Here is a 19,751-nt window from a genome sequence, read left to right on the forward strand (position 1 = left end):
TACCCCGTAGTCTCCGACATTACCACTGTCCTGACACTGATCCCGTCCACTGCCACCACCTTCACTGTCATTGACCTAAAGAATGCCTTCTTCTCCATACCCATTCACCCAGACAGCTGCTACCTCTTTGGGTTTACCCAAAGATCCCGCTCGTATAGATTTTGTAGAGTACCCCAGGGGTACACTGAAAGCCCGAGCATCTATAGCCAGGCACTCAAAAGACAGCAAGACGCAGTTCAGTTACCAGACGGAGTGGTGTTGATACAGTGTGTAGATGTTATTCTTTTAGCCGCCGAAACCAGTCCGCTTGCAGTCACAGCCACCATCCAACTCCTACACTTCCTTGCAGAGAACGGTCACAAAGCATCCCGAAAGAAGCTACAGTTCTGTAAACCCCAAGTGACATACCTAGGACACCCCTTATCAAAGGAAGGAAGAAAAGTGACACCAGACAGAATCCAGACTGTCCTAGATACTCCTGTCCCTAAGAACCAGAAGCAAGTCCGCTCACTGGTAGGCCTCACCTCGTTCTGCCGACAATGGTTGCCGAACTTTAGTCTCATCATCAAGCCCCTACTTTCCCTCCTAGCCAAAGATGTTCCCTTTCCACTCCCTTGGACTTCCGAATGTCAGACCTCTTTTAAGGAATTGCAAGACACCCTTTGTTCGGCACCCCTTCCAGGAACCCCAAACTACTCCAAACCATTCTCCCTTTTCACTCATGAAAGGGAGGGATGTGCATTATCTGTCCTGACACAATCAATTGGCTCTAAACAACGCCCTTCCACTTATTTCTCAGCTACCCTTGATCCCGTGGCCAGGGCACTACCAGCCTGCCTACGAGCTGTAGCAGCCGCAGCAGTCTCGATACTGCAGAATGAAGGAATTGTACTTTCCAACCCCCTCACAGTGTTAGTACCCCATGCTGTTGACACCCTTCTGAACCAGACAAAGACCCAAAACCTGACTAGTGCACGGCTGACTGGATATGAACTGACCCTACTGGCACCACACATTACTCTGAAGCAATGCACCACTATGAACCCAGCCACTTTGTTACCCCTGCCTAAGAACGACCCTAATGTAACTCCCCTATATGACTGTGTGACCCTTACCGTCGAACAGACCAAGAGTAGAGTAGACCTCCGAGACACTGCCTTCCCAGAACCTGACGGAGAACTATGGGTAGATGGCTCATGTATCAAACTCCCCGATGGTACCACCTCGTCACCACTGCCAAAACAGTATTGAGACAGCCCGAATTGCACAACGATCAGTACAAGCAGCAGAACTGATTGCCCTCAAACGAGCATGTATATTATCAGCAGGAACGACAGTCAACATATACACCAACAGTCAGTATGCCTTTGGGGTGGTACCCCATTTTGCGCTCCTATGTAGGGAAAGGGGATTACTGACCTCACATGGCACACCGATTTTACATAGAGATTTAGTCTCCGCCCTAACAGAAGCAGTCCTCCCCCCCAAGCAGCTAGCAGTAATAAAATGCCAAGCACACAAGAAAGTAACAGACATTGTAGGACAAGGAAATGCTTTAGCTGACGTTACTGCATGGGCCACAGCCGGAAACAGACTGACAACATGAATGTATGTGACCAGGTCGCAAGAAGAGAAATGGACAGACGGTAGAACCACTATAAGAGATTATAGTGTAGTTCCTATTTGCCCAATAGGCTCTGCGCATTGGAATAACATAAACAGCAGTGCAGACGGAGTACTGAGGTCATCTAGGTCTCTACTGACTATGTTAAACTTAATTTAGGTTTGCGCCAGCTAGCTCAGAGGTCACTAGAAACTTTCTTGAATGAATAGGGAGGGATGAACTTCCCTGACTCAGACAAGAAGGGAATCAGTTTCTGACAACCGCATAAACATGACAACTTTGCTCCCTCAGAATAAGAGTGTATCTCTAGAGTCGTGTGAAAACAATAGGCAGCTATTTCACTCAGTCAACCGTGCATACTTAGTTTCACCAGAGTGCAGAGAAATAGAGAGACGGGTGTTTTCAATAAAAGGTGTTATTAATTGAGCAGTCTTCTTTCTCATGCAAGAGAAATGAATTGCCACAATAGCAATACTTATCATAAAGTAAAGTGCGTACAGTTAAAGTAGTATTATGAAATAATACTGTAAAAGCATTGATATGGTTTCTTAGCCATATGATACTTTAAAATGGATAAAATATAAACATACATAAAAACATTTGACTAAAGTACTCAACTGGTGCTTCTAACTACGCCTACCCCGGTGTACCTGACCTAAGCCTAATACTTGGGAATGAGTAAGTAAGTAGCAGTTTAGGTTAAGTTGGTTAAGATTGTTTTGCCAAGAATCTGCATCAAGAATTCTCTTAAGGGTTTAGTCAGCTCCGTACCTTGGTAATAGAATGTGGGAGGTCTGGTATCTCTTTCCTCAGGACTGGATCTCCCAGCAACCCGCAAGGGTAGGCTGGAAACACTGGAGCTGGATTTTCTCGGCTGGGGAAAAATACAGCGTCTCTCTCAGTGCGTCAAACGGGAGGGGCGGCTTCCGTGGGCTCTCGCATCAGCTGGGCTCTCGGGCAAGTAGATGGCCACTCTGCTCCAAACCACTGTGTGTTTCCTTAAGGCAACTGTTTTTATATTTATACCTGAAAGGTGCCGAGTTTGACATAAGGTTGGACATAAGACGTCACTAAGAACTAACAGGTCTTTCTGGACTCCAGGAGTTCTTGTTCAAATCAAAACAAAAGCAGGGGGGGATTTCCCGGGCTGCTGGAGGCTTGGTTTGTTTAAAGAACGCGTTGTGCTTTCTAGGAGTCAATAGGAGTAGCTGTGCTGTGCTTTGAACTGCATGAGCTATTACTGAATATGGATATGATTCTTATGCCTTTATCAGGATATTATTGATTATAATCGCATAAGGGCAAGAATGTGGAATATTGAATTAGGGTCCTAGATAGAAACACAACACCCACTCCACGGATTAATGTCCATTATTACTAAAAAATGAAGCAATAGTAAACATTTAACGATGCATGTGTGTTTTCTGACCCACCCCAAAATACACATTTCGCATTTGAAATGGTATATGGTAAATACCCGAAAATGAGTGTTGGTACTGTACGCTTTTCAAGCAGTGTCATCATTCAGATAAATGCATATATATATATATCAGCTGAATGAATTGCGAAAATTACACATGAAATGGATCTGAATACAGAAAAGAAGGTCGAGACCATTCCATCACATATTTATACAAAATGCTGTGTATGTGCTAGATGCTGAGGTAAAATATTGTCTCTAGTATCCTAAAAATAGAAGCTCTGTTCTCTAAGAATAGTTCTATTTTAAGCAAAGTACCATGTGCCAAAAAATAGGTAAATATTTTGGAAAATGGACAAAAATAATTTCGCTTTCAGGGGAAAAATAGTTCTAAATATGTTTTGTAGCTTTGTTTAAAAAAAACCGAAGGCTGAATTCAGAGTTCAGGGAACGCTGTGTGCTCATTGTTTTTTTTAAGAGTTATTCTCGTTGACTGGAGAGAACACCATTTCAGACAGACTCGCAAAAAATTGGTCTACAACCTCAGGTGAAAGTTCGATCAAGTTCGAAAATACTGCAACTGTGCAGTTATTGGCGTGATTGCTATAATCGATGTTTGGATCAGCAATGCTCACAGAAGGTTGTACCTGTTTGGTGCTGCTTTCCTTCGTACCACACCACCACCTACTCATAGTGGTGAAGTCTCAACGAATGCCGTCATCAGAATGGGTAGCCGCTAGGGACAACACGATGCATGAGTCGTTACAGGACCTAGCAAAGTATCGATATCCTTTGGTACTGCTGATGGTAGTGTAAGACAGATGTCCAACACGCATTCTTCTCTGCATAGCAGACATCGAAGCACAGGTAAGATTCAATTTTGCCAGATTGATCTGAATGAAAGAAACCAGGTTGTATTCAGATCTCTTAGCCGGGCCGATCCGAGGAGCTTAGTTATATGGTCTCGGTATCGTATTGCTAGGATCGTTTCTTCCATCGTTGCTGGAGTCTTGTCTGTGGATTGGCTTGCCATATCGGTACAGAAGGAGCAAAAATAAAATTCCCAGAGTCCCAAGATTAAGGGTAGGCCGCCAAAGACAGAATGGACAAAATTCGGGAAGATGCCCAGAACTGTTTCATAGGGTGCTAACAGTCCCGAAAAAACTGTCTTAAATACATGTGCGATGCCACTGATATCAGACATGTTTAAGATTTGGCTTAACATTTCTATGAAATGCACAGGGCAAGTTGTAGATAAAAAGGAATGTATCTCTGCCGATGTCCTTGCAACTTGCAGATCATACATTTCTTTCGATGACGTTAAAGGCACAGTTGTCTGTAAAAGAATAGACTTCATTCTGCTTAAAGTATCAATTCGAATAGAAGAGATATTCAACGAAGGCCATAACGCAGCCACCATATCTGGATTGCTGTGTGGATACAATACTTGTATACATCAAACGGCCCTGGAAGTTACAGTTGTCAGATAGGCTTTTCCTGGCAGTATGCCACAACAGCTGTGGTCACTTATTAAAACGTAACTGCCGTTAGAAAGTGGTCCAAAAAATGTCTCTATCTGTTTTGCAGGCGTGCCATGCAGGTGACATGAAAGGTTATTCGAAGACCCTTCGCAGGTTCCATGTAAGTTAATACCGTGACACAGAAGTGTACCGCTTAGTGATTTTTTACAATTTTTACCACTAAGGAATACCTCCTTGTTCCCTTCACTATAACATCTGTGTGTATAAGGTAAATCCCAGGTTGATTTGATGTATTCATTACCCAACCTTTCATACTGGCCTGCAGGTATACACTCTTGGCAGTATTTAAACTGTAAAGTTGTTATCGGAATTATAATCGTTCCGTGTATTATCCATTCAGTGACAGGTCTCTCTGACATTGTCAATGGTAATCTCTCAAGTTTTTCAATGCTCAGAATCGTATAGTCTGCTCCTTTTTGTGCCAAACTGATTTGTTTATCAGTAAGGTTAAAGATACCGAATAATGACGTTGTGTTGATTAAACGCCATGGTACGTAGCCTGAACGCAGATTTTGCAACGTCCAACCAAGCTGTACAATAGAACGTAATTGAGACTGGCCATGCTGTAACATTAGTAAGTCCTGATCTATTATATCAAAAGCAGATAATACAATGCTGTCCAGTGAATATATTCTGGAGGACAGAGTCATAAACCCATTGTCCACTACAGAAAGTGATTTTTCCAAATTTATGCGATCAATTTCTCGTATTTTTTCTGCTGTCTCAATTTGCATTACTTTCCAAGCTTCGTTATACGCAGCGTATATACCGGCCGCTATGAAACGTTTTTGACGCTATTTGCGTGGTCCCAATATGAAATCATGAAAGTCAGCACCTTCTTTAGGTAAAGTCAAGTGTTGCTTAATTTCAGCCAGTGTGGATTTCTCTAGCCACTCAAGGCATAGTTTCCCTACACTGTATGTTGTAACTATCCCTGGATGTTGTCTCTGGGAGTATCTAGGGTCTGGCCTGGTTATTTTGAACCCCTGTGTTTTGTTCAGGAATCTATCTTGACAGTTATTCATGTCTGTTGGCCATATCAACCACTTTTTCCAATCAGGATGTGTTCTGTTTTGGTGTAAAATATGGGATACGTCTATCTCCACATCTGTAGTGCTGTCACTATCAGTTATGGGATTGGGACTAGACGGTGTATTTAAGTCTTTTATCTTAGCTAGTCCAAGACAAGTAGTTTGTTGAATTGTGTCATTCAAGAACATAATTTGTTCTGGGATGATGCAGGCCCTAAATAATACTTCTATACCTTGTGCTTGCCAATCTTTGGAACCCCAGATTTGTTTCAATGGTGTTTTTCCAAAATTGGAAACCAAATGTAGACATTTTGTCATAAAAATTTTCAGACTAAATCAATTTAGTATTTGTCAAAATTGTTTTCATTCCTGTCTTAAATAACATTTTAAAATAAAACGTTTCTGGATCACTGTTATTAAACCCTGAGAAGTACTGGAATTTCTAATAAAAAATTTCAAACTGCCTTTTGGTGGAGTTGGACAGTGTTCCCATTGGTTATAAGATAAAACATGTCTAGGCTGAGCAGTTTTATGCAAATAGTGATCACCATAATGATTGTAACAGTATAACTCTTCATAATTCGATGAACCCTGTAAGTAATCATGTTCTGTAAATTTGGCTGACATTACTAAATCTGACATCATATTATTAATGTTTTCAAAGTCCCAATCATCAGAGAAGGTACTTGGTGTCACAAAGTCACTTAATGAAACCTTGAACTGGTGTGGATATTTCAAGAGCTCAACCGGGCCAAAAATGTCAAAATCAGTTCTGTCCCATGCTACCTCACCGGGTATTGGATTGGCTGAGATGTTTACAGATGTCAGTTCTTTTTTCTCGATGTGGGAGGATGTGTGAGGCTTTAGGACCAAGTTGATTTTCTGACTTGCTGTGTCCATTGTACTATATTTTCCATCAATCAATTTTCACAAACATAGAACCATGATGAGCCAAAGCAGGAGAGTAAGCACACCTAATACAATCCAAAATTCAATCCATGGTGAAATCAGGATATGCTTCTTTTAGTTGGTGAAAAAGTTCAATTACTTTGTTTTTGAAAGTTTTTGTTGGAGGCGTTTCTTCATGCTCGCTTGGATCTTCAGAGAAGTCGTCGAAATTGATGAAGTAGCCAGATGCAGTTCTGTCAATTGTTGGATTTTTTTCTGGATTGTCATTTGCTTTTGCATTTTTCTTTGTTTCATTAGCATAGTCAGAGGCTACATCATTGTAGACTGGTGTTTCTTGACGAACTGTTGCAATTTGGGTTTCAAGAGGCACTAGTTCCATGGCATTGTTGCATAGTCCTTTGTTATTCACTGCAGGTGTATCAAATGTGATTAGTCTCTCAGTATGAGCCTCTTGGATTGTAGCAAATTTTGGTATTCTGCTATTTTTTGGGAGTCCACTTGGCCTACTACTTATTATTGGCTACATGATTGTGGTTTTACCAGGTTGATGGATACAACTCTGTTCTCCTTTTTACCAGCAAGGGGCGGTAGTACAACTGATCTTGTTCCGCTGATAGCTAAGACATGTACTGCTTTTCTGTAAGAAGGCCCAAATTCCTTCTTCACCGCGATCTTCTCTCTGACCAGATCCCCAATCTTTGGAATCCAGACAGGTCTTGCTGGGACAGGTGGTTTTTCTTCAGTGGCTGTCGGCTGTTGTTTCAACTTTATGTTACTCAGGTTTTTTCTTTCTCATTTAAATCCTGTAAAACAGCCAAACGATCTGTGATATCAAAGGATTTTTCTTCTACCACTGAAGTGTACCCAAGCCAACAGACCATGCACGCAACCTGGGCTTCATCCTGGACTCCTCCCTCTCGATGACCAGACAAGTCAACGCCGTGTCCTCATCATGCTTCAACACCCTACGCATGCTCCGTATGATCTTCCGATGGATCCCAACTGAAACCAGTAAGACGGTCACCCAGGCACTCGTCACAAGCCGACTGGACTACGGAAACACCCTCTACGCCGGAACCCACATGCCAAGCTACAGAAAAGACTCCAACGCATCCAGAACGCCTTCGCCCGACTCATTCTGGACATCCCCCGACGCAGCCACATCTCTGGACACCTGAGGGACCTGCACTGGCTCCCCATCAGCAAGAGAATCACATTCAGACTCCTCACCCACGCACATAAGTCCCTCCACGACCTGGGCCCCAAGTACCTCAACGACTGCCTGACCTTCTACACGCCCACTCGCCAGCTACGCTCGACAAGCCTCGCCGTCGCCACCATAACACGCATCCGAAGAGCCACCGTCGGAAGAAGATCCTTCTCCTACCTGGCGGCCAAGACATGGAACTCCCTCCCCACCCACCTCTGACTGACCCAGGACCATCTCACCTTCAGGAGACAACTCAAGACCTGGCTGTTCGAGCAATAGCAGACCTCCCCTCCCCCAAGCGCCTTGAGACCCTCCTGGTGAGTAGTGCGCTATACAAATGCTATGATTGATTGATTGATTGAAGGGTGACAATCAAGATCCTGAATGAGCATTTTAGTGCCGAACAATAGTTCGTATGGAGTGAGACCTTTTAGAGAATTTCTTGGCAGATTATTAAGACTACGTTGGACACTTGTTAAATGTTTGACCCACCCATCACCTGATACCCTCACCGTTATAGACTGCTTTATGTCCAGTTTTTTTCTTTCCACTACCGCATTTCCCTCAGGATGGAAGGGAGAAGAGTACCACAATGCAATGCCCATGCTGTTCATGGCCTCTTTGTAAGCTCGAGAGCTAAACGCAGGACCCTGATCAGAATGTAGAAGGCCTATTGCGTATCTGCTGATAAAGACTCGCAAATCTTTTATAACAGTTCTGGCGTCAGCCGAGTGCTGGGGTCTACATTTTAAGTGAATTCAGTGTTAATAATTATGGGGACGCATTCCTCCGACTGGATTTCTGCGCTATAATAGCCTGATGCTATCTAGTAGTGGTATCTGGGCTATTGGCTAGTCCGGTTCACAACTGCAATCTCTGTTGCAGTCCTCACAATTTTTTGCAAAATTGTAGATATCTATGCTCATTCCCGGCCACCAGTACTCTGATTGTAATTCCATCAGAGATTTCAGGATCTCTTGGTGCCTCAGACCCAATCCCATGTGTGCGTCTTCAATCAAGAAAACTCTCCGGTTCGTGTTTGGAATTATTCTATCCCCCACTCCAGGGATTCGAGGAAACGGAACGGAGTTTGCATCAATTATGTATGTATTACTGAGTGGATAGTTGAGAGGTAATGCTGCATAATCGCCTTTTAATGAGGCTTTTTACTGACAGCATGGTTTCCCCATCTATGTGTTTTTCTGAACGATTTTTAGTGGCTATGGAAGCTGGTTGGACCGCTTCCGCTGTGGCTGTGTTAGCCAATGAATTCCCTGCAACGTGAACGCCATTACGTCGATGACTCAGTGCGTGTATCACGTGAGTCTTTCGTAGTTCTTTCTTTACAAGAACTACTTGTTCCCAAAGCGTTTTATGCTTTATTGTGGCACCTGTGTCATCTTTGTAACCTTTATTACTCCATGTCTGCATGTCACTGTTGTATGATTTGACGCAGAAATACTAATCACACACTATTAGTGTGGGGAATTTGCGATCGGCATTTTCAAGCGCCATCTTTAACCCCTTCAGCGCTGATGACAAAGCCAGCTCATCATGGGCATTACCTGTGCTGTGCTTATGACGAGCTGGCTTTGTCATGAACAATGGGTATTCAGGATCCTCAGCACCCAGCGGGAATTGCCTTAGCAGCCAAGGTGTTAAAGATCTTATTTCTGCTCACTGAGCTGAACAGTTTCTGAGTAATTCAGTTTTGGTGATCATCGGTTTGAATTTACCAGAGCGCCAGCGACCTTTAACAATCGCGCACGCTGCATTGTAGGATTTTTTATCTACATCGTAGTGTTGTGCGAATTTGTTTATATAGATTACGCAGGTGTATTGTTCCAGAGGCAGAATTTCGATTGGCAGAGGATATTCTCGTTCATATTCTAGATCATCTAGTTTTTTCAGTTTTGGGTCAAAATAGTATTTCACGTCTTCTGTAGCAAAAGATTTTTCCCATTCTATCCATTTTTGATCTAAGGCCACAGTAATCAGATTACACGGACTTGTTAATGCCTCAAGGGCTGATTCTGCTGTATAAGCATATATTCTTTTGCCTTGGGCTAGGGCTCGTTCTTTTGCTACAGCAGTTTGAACCGCTGTCAGAATTTTTTCTGTAGAGCTGAATTTCATTTCAGCGTGAGTGTACAAATGAGATTTGAAAGCTATAGGTACCGTTTCTCTCTCATTAGAGGTCAGGTATGTGAATCCGCATCTTCCTGGGATGACTCAGATTACTAGATTGCGTATGTTTTCGCGAGTTTGTAATTTTGCTTTAGCTAATATGTCTGTTTGCAATGATCTCAAAATCTCTGTGTGTTTCTGAGTCCAATTGTTTTGTTTGAAATCTGGTCTTATCAATTCATAGAGAGGTGTAACCCTCTCTGCATAATTTAGAATGTATGTTCTTCCGAAATTCAGGTAACCTAGTATTGATTGTAAATTCTTCAGCGTTTTTGGTGCTTGGAGTACAGCACATTTCTCTAAGAAATTGTCTGCCAGGCTTTTGCCTTCACTTGATAATTCATATCCTAAAAATAGGACTGTTAGATGGGCAATTCGTGACTTTTTTTAAGTTGAATTTGTAACCCTCTGATGCGAACCCAAGTATTATGGTGTTCACTCTTTTTAAGTGAGTCTCCAGGTCATCATCTGTGAGATAGATGTCATTGACATAGGATAATGCCTCATCATCATATATTTGTAGTAACTCTGTTACCTTTGCTGAGAATAATCCTGGGCTATTCTTGAATCCCTGTGGGAGTCGGCAAAATTGTTTTTGCGATCCCATTATTGAGAAAGCGGTCAAATACCTGCTTTCAGGTGCAATGTTTTGACAGAAGAATCCATTAGAGATATCTAATGTTGTTTTATATTTTTTTTAGCACAATGTTATTCATTAGTGCTGCACTATGTGAGTTTTGTACTGCAAATGTTTTACTACAGGAGTTAAGGTGTCTGTAGTCCAAAACTAGACGATATGAATCGTCTGGCTTGGAGACAGGAAACAAAGGATTGTTCATTTGAGAAGTGCATGTTTCGATCACCCCTTTATATTCAAGTTGATCTAAGATCTCCCTGACTTGCTTTTTAGCTTCTTGTTTAACTGGGTACTGCCTTTGTGCAGTGGGCTAATTTTTTTTTACTGGATTTTGTGGTGAGGAGAATCCTCATCCCATCCTACATGATTTTTGTATAAAGCAGGAGCTTGGGCCACTGCCCATTTTCTTGCCAATGTGTATTTTTTATGAATCGGAATATGATTTGAGAAGGCAGGCATGATCATTTCTTCGCCATGAGGGCACTCCTTGACAAACTCTGGTGGCCAGTCTTTCTCAGCTAACAGGATGTCATAGCCTTTAGAGAGTTTTTCCCAAAAGAGACCTTTTATTTTCCTAGTTTTATCTCCCTCTATACGTAATGTTATTCTTATAGTTTATGGGGCACACTAACTCGTGTGTCTGCAGTTTCCACCTGAATGTGTTCATTCGTGTCCACTGTCCCTGGAAGATTCATCAGGATCTTGCGAGCTATTGCCACTTCTGCTGTGCTGTCTAGCATTGTCTGTGCCCACTCTCCGTTTTTCAGTTGTGTCCTCAGAATTTTCTGCATGTTTAATTTTAATACTTGCTACCTTCTTTCTGGGAAACTGTAATTTTTTACTTTGATGAGCAAGTTCCTTGTCTTTGCACTTGACGTGCTCTTCTCTGTGTTCTGACCGTCCTCTTCTTTCCGATTTCTGTGAGGAAGATCGAGAAAGATTGGGTGAGAAGGATCGAGAGGGACGTGTATCAACATCTTGATATCTGTCAGGTTTTCTTATTTTATCCCTATCTCTAAGGTTATATCTTCTTTCAGAGGGCTCCCTTTGGGGAGACTTGCCTTCTCGGTCTGGAGATCTCTCTCTCCGCTGAGGAGACCTTCCTCTGGACTGGAAATGTTTTTCCCTGGGAGTGGATTGTTTATTACCATCCCAACTCTTTTTTGGAGTTTTTAAATTATTTTTAATAAATGTTTTTTCAGGATTTTCAGTTAGTTGGGGTTTTACCGGTTTCCCACCCAAACTATCTCTTCCTAGTTCTTCATAGGATTTTTCTATGATTCTGGTGAGTTCAAATGATTGGTCTGTTTCCTTCAATTTCTGGCAGATCGCCACAGATGCTACTTCTCCTTTTATGTTGGCTAAAAATATAGCCGAAACCTGCTTTAAGTCTTTCAGTAATTTCATACCCAGAGTTAAAGCAGGTTCTGGACCGTATTCATTTTGAATCTGTCTTAGTACGTCTGGTATGACCGCCATAGACGGGACACCATGTGTTTTTGTGTAGATGGAAGCAAAAACTGTGCCCCAAGTGTCACAGTCCTCCACATGTGGTGCGATCCCCATTGGAAGACAGATAGTCAGAATTCTGTGTTTCTCAGTAGGAGTAGTATCTGGAAATACTGCCTCTATTTGAGTAATTTTTTGTGCTAACCATAATGGAATTTGTTCTTGTTTTGTGGGTACTTTACCAAGACATGATTGTATGTTCTGTGGTGTGATTTTGTTTGTGTTCCCCTGATGAGGGGTCAGCTGTGGAATATTAATTGTGGGTTGGACTATTGAAGTCTGCATGACATACTGGACCAATTGTCTATGTATTTTAATTAAAAGTTTTAGCTGAGCTACAAGTTCCCAGTCTGACATTTTATCAATGTCTGGATGTGGTGTGTAGCTGGCTAGAACCGGCCAAGTTGCTCCTGGTCTACCTAGTGGACCGAGCCTGGTGATGTGATTATTATGTTTTAGGGCGCCATTAAACCAGAGCAGGTGCTCTTGGTAATTTAGTGGGATTTCGATCTCCTCGAAAGGAGTGTATTCTCCCGGAGGTTCCTCTATTTTGTAATAATGGAAGTCTTTTGTCACAGCGTGTGCTGCTGGAAAATGTATCCATGAATAGAATACCTCTGTCTGCCGATATTCATGTGCCCCTACCACGAATATGACTGTACCACCTTGTGGTGTCAGTCCGTTTTCTATAAGTTTAAGAGTTATAGTTCTTCTTATATTGACCGGAATGATTATAACACTCGGGTCATTTTCTTGGAGGGCTGTATCTTCCTCTAAGGGTCGAGCTGCTAAGGCTTCTCTTTCTCTCTCTTCGTCACGTTCTGACATTTTACTGACTGAAGGTTTTCTGTTGCAGATCGAGTTTCAAGTAAACAAAGATTAGTTGCACAATATTTTGGAACACTGTGTCCTTCAACGTTGAGCAAACCAAAAAACGAATACATAGGATTCTCATCCTACTAAGTTCCGGCGGATATTAACCTTTCACCCACTCCAGACGTCTTTTGGATTTTTTACGGGAAAAGGGTTCTGTGTGAAAAAGCACGACTGAGTTACTCTAGTGTCTTGCGTTAGATTATCGCCTTAACAAACGTTGGGCGCCATGTAGTGTAGTTCCTATTTTCCCAATAGGCTCTGTGCATTGGAATAACATAAACAGCAGTGTAGACATAGGACTGAGGTCTTCTAGGTCTCTACTGACTATTTTAAACTTAATTTAGGTTTGCGCCAGCTAGCTCAGAGGTCACTAGAAACTTTCTTGAATGAATAGGGAGGGATGAACTTCCCTGACTCAGACAAGAAGGGATTCAGTTTCTGACAACCGCATAAACATGACAATTCTGCTCCCTCAGAATAAGAGTGTATCTCTAGAGTCGTGTGAAAACAATAGGCAGCTATTTCACTCAGTCAACCGTGCATACTTAGTTTCACCAGAGTGCAGAGAAATAGAGAGACGGGCGTTTTCAATAAAAGGTGTTATTTATTGAGCAGTCTTCTTTCTCATGCAAGAGAAATGAATTGCCACAATTGCAATACTTATCATAAAGTAAAGTGCCTACAGTAAAAGTAGTATTATGAAATAATACTGTAAAAGCATTGATATGGTTTATTAGCCATATGATACTTTAAAATGGATAAAATATATACATACATAAAAATATTTGACTAACGTACTCAACTGGTGCTTCTAACTACGCCTACCCCGGTGTACCTGACCTAAGCCTAATACTTGGGAAGGAGTAAGTAAGTAGAAGTTTTAGTTAAGTTGGTTAGATTGTTTTGCCATGAATCTGCATCAAGAATTCTCTTACGGGTTTAGTCAGCTCCGTACCTTGGTAATAGAATGTGGGAAGTCTGGTATCTCTTTCCTCAGGACTCGATCTCCCAGCAACCTGCAAGGGTAGGCTGGAAACACCGGAGCTGGATTTTCTCGGCTGGAGAAAAAGACAGCGTCTCTCTCAGTGCGTCAAACAGGAGGGGCGGCTTACGTGGGCTCTCGCCTCAGCTGGGCTCCTGGGCAAGTAGATGACCACTCTGCTCCAAACCACCGTGTGTTTGCTTAAGGCAACTGTTGGTATATTTATACCTGAAAGGTGCTGAGTTTGACGTAAGGTTGGACATAAGACGTCACTAAGAACTAACAGTTCTTTCTGGACTCCAGGAGTTCTTGTTCAAATAAAAACAAAAGCAGGGGGGGATTTCCCGGGCTGCTGGAGGCTTGGTTTGTTTAAAGAACGCGTTGTGCTTTCTAGGAGTCGATGGGAGTAGCTGTGCTGTGCTTTGGACTGCATGGGCTATTACTGAATATGGATATGATTCTTATGCCTTTATCAGGATATTATTGAATAAAACCTCATAAGGGCAAGAATTGGGAATATCGAATTAGGGTCCTAGATAGAAACACAACAAGATATCCAACAGATGAGCTCACAACACAAACTGACTGAATTGGCTCGGGTGGGATTAAAAGACGATGAAGGCTGCTGGAGGACTAAAGACAGAAACAAATGGTTGCTACCCAACGTTTATCTGATCCCTATATTGAGCATGGCACACTTACCAGCACATATAGGATCCGCCCCCATGACCGAACTGATTACCAGGGTATGGCATAATGACAAGATAGCAGATTCAGCAAAACGCCTCGTACAGCAATGTATGATATGTTTGCAACAAAACCCGGGGAAAGGGACAGTAGTACCCCGGGGAGGATTTGGAGTTCCTGACCACCCCTTTGAGATCCTTCAAATGGACTTCATTCAGTTAGAAAGGTGCCATGGTCTGAAATACGTCCTAGTTATTGTGTGCGCCTTCAGCAAATAGGTGGAAGCCTACCCCACTCGTGATAACACTGCCACAGCTACTGCAAATGTGTTACTGAAGAAATTCTTCCCCAGGTATGGCCTTTGTAGAATTTTATGGAGCGACAATGGCACTCACTTCGTAGCCGAAGTTATCCAGCACATATTAAAGGGATTAGGAGTAAGACAAAAATTTCACGCAGTCTTCCACCACCAATCTGCAGGCTTAGTGGAAAGACACAACGCCACACTGAAGTTAAAAATAGCTAAGATAGGTGCAACCACTGGACTAAAATGGCCTGACGCCCTCCCCCTGGCATTACTATCAATGCGCTCCACCCCAACCAGACACCAATTGACTCCATACGAGGTTGTCTTTGGCCGGCCTATGAATATCTGGGCGGCGCCAAAGCCAACTTCCATCAACAATATCCAGGACATCCTAATGTCTGATTATTTGCACAAATTCATGAGCGAACTAACTGTTATCCACCAACAGGTGCAGCAAGCCATACCAGACGGATCCAGGGGCCCTGGACACAACATCCGAGCTGGGGACTTCGTGTTGGTCCAAAATTTTCAAAGAACGAAAAGCTTGGAACCCAGGTGGACGGGCCCCTGGCAAGTCTTGATCACCACCCAAACTGCATTTCGAGTGGGGGGAAAAAGAAATTGGCTGCACGCGCACCACTGCAGACAAATATCATCAACCCTGACAGCGACCGAAAACGTGGACACCCAAGAAAAGCTCCTGACAAAAGACGGACCGGCCCTAAGCTGCTACCCAGAAACAGAGAAACTCGAATTGGCAGAATTTCCCGATCCCACTGTGCCATCCAGGAAAGGGTACAACTTGCGACGAAAGGAGAGTGCTTCGGCCAAGCAGAGCACTAACTAGGTCAAAAATCTCAGAGCGGTAGCTAACACTACAAATGCTACCAGGAGAGATGCCAGACAAAGTATGTGGTCCTGCCAGTCAACGAGCCTCTTGAAGGTGATGGAAGATCCCGGATGACCGAAGACCCACCGTAAAGACCCCAAGACTGCCAAGCTGCATAGCACAAAGACAATTGCACTTTTCATTGCATCCCTCATCTGCCTCCTGCTGATGGTCACAGTTTGGAACATGGAAGAAAGTGCTCCCGCTCACAAGACATTGATATCACCCACTATGCAGCCCACCACCAAGAAAGAACATTATTTGATTTCGCTATCACCCCATCTCCGAGAACGACGCAAGGAATTTTGGAACAATTCTTTTGTACAGTTGCTACATCAACACAATCTTGCCGCCAATGCAACGAACTGTTGGGTCTGTGGGCTGCTACCTCATGCAACTGAACATTCTATCCCCTTCATCCCTTCACCCTTCTCTGTTCATGGGTCCTGCACCGCTTGGCTAATGCTCCTGCAAGAGAGCTGCAAAGACAATGCTACATCCAAGGGAACAATCACCCAGTTCTACAACGAGTTCTGGCTGAACAAAACTGGAAGAACCTCTGCTCCCTTTTGCCCATCAACAACAAATGCAACCTTTCAAATGAACATTCCGGAAAAAGAACGAATTGAAATGCAAGTGTTTAACAATCCAGCCCGGCACTCTTTCTCATACCTACGAAAACGAACTGCTGCAACTCTGATTGTGGCCTTGTCTGTGGTGAATGTCTCAGGCCTTGCTTGCATCAAGGGCCTTGGAACGAAAAAAGTGGGCCACAGCTCCTGCCCTATGCAAAGGACTCTGAACACTGTTGACTCTCCTTCATTTGTTGCATCACCCAACATGTACTTTGTCTGTGGTATGAAAGCCTTCACTTGGCTCCCTAAAGGCTGGGGGGGCACTTGCTACATCGCCTTTGTTCTACCTCCCACGTACATAGCATCAGCAGGCCATCACCGTGAAAAACGCTCCAAAGATACCGAGCAAGCAGACTCCACCGTGGCACAGTTCATTGATGTAACAAAAGGTCTCATCCCTCTGTGGGGTCCGATGGCAAACAGTCGAGCCATTCGGCATCTAACCCAAGCAGTTGAAACAGCATTGAACATAACAGCAAGCATCCTCATGAACAACACAGCCGAGCTTCAGGCGGTCCGCCTAGTGGCTCTGCAGAATCGCCTTGTTTTGGATGTCGTACTAGCGGATCATGGAGGAGCATGCCGCATCATCGGGGCCAGCTGTTGCACCTTTGTCCCTGATAGTTCACCATCTGTTTACAGAGCAATCGAACACCTTCACCGACTAGCGTCAGAGATCAACCAAGAGCAAGGAGGCTGGACACTTGGAAGTTGGCTCTGGAGCACTTTGAGAGACTGGGGCTGGAAGTTATTGATGATATTATTGGTACCAATGTTCGTTATATGTGGTTGCTATTTTGGGATACAATGCCTACCACCCTTGTGCTCACTTTTTATGAACTGCATTTGCCCTAAGACTTTGGAAACTAAATTAGAAAATATGAAAGTATTGCATGAGAAAGAAATACAGAATATGATGGAAATTGACATAGATTGACAAGATGACGAGGCGTGTACAAAGGAATTACTGTTAAATATTAGAATGCGATGTGAACATTACCGTCGCCATCTTGTCCCATTTAGGCCTTTACGAGCGCATAAGCGGCAGCCATTTTAGACACTGTGGTCACTTCGCAACATTGCTGATCGCCTGCATGTCTTCCCAACCTCACAATCATCCCCCACGCACTGGCAGCCCCCAAGCACACATGCTAGAGTCATAAAGCATACTCAGCGCGACCCTGCCCCCGGAGCCACTTCCCGTGCTGAGCCCACATACCCTTTCAGCCTTTGCACATGAACAGGCCCTTCGATAATCTTCTCCACTGCATCTGGCTGTTCGATCCTATCCCAGGCCATAATCAAACCCTGCGGATACAGTTTATTGCCCCCGTACGGTAGGATTCCGCCTCACATCAAAGGAGCCGGAATTAATCCACGCCACAACCCCATGAGATCCAACCGATTGCACGCATTTCAGCTCCTGCCAGAATGCCCAGCTGCGCGATAGCAATCACCTATTGAAACCAGGGTGGGGTACAGTATGGTTGATATGTGTGGGAACGGGCCTGAAGCGGGAATTCCAGAGAAGGTTTACAATGCATCAAAGTAATGTCAGGAATGTGTTACACTGCAATAAAGAAATGAAACTGTGTATAAAAGGCCAAGCCACAGAGGTACAGTTAGAGCACCTCGAGACGACACCCTGTTGGTCCGATCTGACGTGTTTTCCTTCGAAGAATAAATACGTTTCCTGCGTTCCTGCTTTCCAGTTTTCCAGCGCCTGCCTCTTTCTTTGATAGCCTAATGAGAGAATTAAGGCTTTGATCGCCGGCAGTGCTTGAGGATATCTGGGGAAAATCTGCTTTTTCGACACTAGTGCTATTTTTGCCTAAAGCTTTGAAAACTCATAACTTCAGTTCTCCTGATTGGATTTTTGTCATTTTGATGTCATTTTATTTATTAGAATATCCTCTATTTTCTAAATTGGTTTGGGATTCTTCTTGTGTTTTAACTTTATTACTGTTTGAGTACTGCATAGATACTTTACACATTGCTTCTACGTTAAGCCTGACTGATTTTGTTCCAATCTATTAGATGCTAAAGCACAGGTGTTTTATAGTAACCTTTGTGGTTCACCTTGATGAGGACTGTGATTATAACTTCAAGTGGGTTCTCACCCCCCTCAAGTAATACTCCAATTTCTTACAGTAAGAATATGTTTTGCAGAAAGCTGAGCTGTGAAGCTAGGTCCACAAAGGCCTGGATACAGACCTGTAGTCACCGATTACTTAGCCTGATGTATCCTAAATCCCATCAGTAACTGCCTCTACCCTGAGAAACTCCCTAAACTATGAGGAGCTCTTCCAAAGGTAATACTTAGACATATAGGGCCTGTTTCACAAAGGGCCACTGCATTAGTGGGTGAGGCCTCGGAGTAGTGGTGGGACCTCTGTAGTGCAGTTACATGTTGGAGGGGCCCCGCCACAGGTGCGTGGCTACTGCCAAAGTGTGAGGCTTTAGCCATGAGTGCGAGGCCTCTGCCATGAGTTCAAGGCTACTGCACCGAATGCGAGGCCTCTGCCACGAGCGTGAGGCCTTTGTCATGAGTGCGAGGGGTCTGCCATGAGTGCGAGCTACTGCAACGAGTGCGAGGCCTCAGCCATGACAGAGAGGCCTCTGCCACAAGTGTGAGACCTCTGCCACGAGTGTGAGGCCTTTGCCATGAGTGTGAGGCTTTTGCCATGAATGCGAGGCCTGCACCAGGAGTGTGAGGCCCTGCTATGAGTGCGAGGCCTCTGCCACAAGTGTGAGGCCTTTGCCATGAGTGCGAGGGGTCTGCCATGAGTGCGAGCTACTGCAACGAGTGCGAGGCCTCAGCCATGACAGAGAGGCCTCTGCCACAAGTGTGAGACCTCTGCCACGAGTGTGAGGCCTTTGCCATGAGTGTGAGGCCTTTGCCATGAGTGTGGAGGGCCTTTCTGAATCGCCCTCTATGATGTGCAGTTGAATGACGGCAGGCTGCAATCCCCTACTAAACAATTTAGAAAAACAATCATAGGTGTTCATCTATGTGGATTTTCGATCCACCAATACTCATTGATTAGTTTCTTATGACATATCAACATGTTAAACGGGCGAAAAACACATGTTAGTAATATAATAACAAGATTATCAGTTTGATAGTTTCATGCTATGTTTAAGCCTAAGAATATTAATTTACCTTCTTTGTGTTCTTTCAGCGCTTTCAGGCAGGACAGCTGCACTCTAAAAAATCAATAACTTGTTTCATTGCCCAGAAGTTTCCTAATGTTCCGTTTCACGAACTGGCTGTTTAATAATGCATTAGATTGCTTTTTGGTAGAAA

The 19,751-nt window shown here is 43.6% G+C and overlaps 1 protein-coding gene across 1 annotated transcript; it reads left to right on the plus strand.

The window, feature by feature from the left end:
- The first annotated feature begins 16,409 nt into the window (after positions 1-16,409).
- On the plus strand, positions 16,410-17,381 carry LOC147665636 (syncytin-A-like). The gene has a single exon (XM_086949623.1). It carries the CDS (start codon positions 16,410-16,412, stop codon positions 17,379-17,381), a length of 972 nt encoding a protein of 323 aa, XP_086805749.1.
- Positions 17,382-19,751: the final 2,370 nt, after the last annotated feature.

This window comes from Lissotriton vulgaris, unplaced genomic scaffold (assembly GCF_964263255.1).
Source record: "Lissotriton vulgaris unplaced genomic scaffold, aLisVul1.2 SCAFFOLD_3712, whole genome shotgun sequence".
Classification (NCBI taxonomy): Eukaryota; Metazoa; Chordata; class Amphibia; order Caudata; family Salamandridae; genus Lissotriton; species Lissotriton vulgaris.

Excerpts from the sequence above, each read along its gene's own strand:
- LOC147665636 (XM_086949623.1), top strand. The coding sequence starts at position 16,410 with ATGAACATTCCGGAAAAAGAACGAATTGAAATGCAAGTGTTTAACAAT.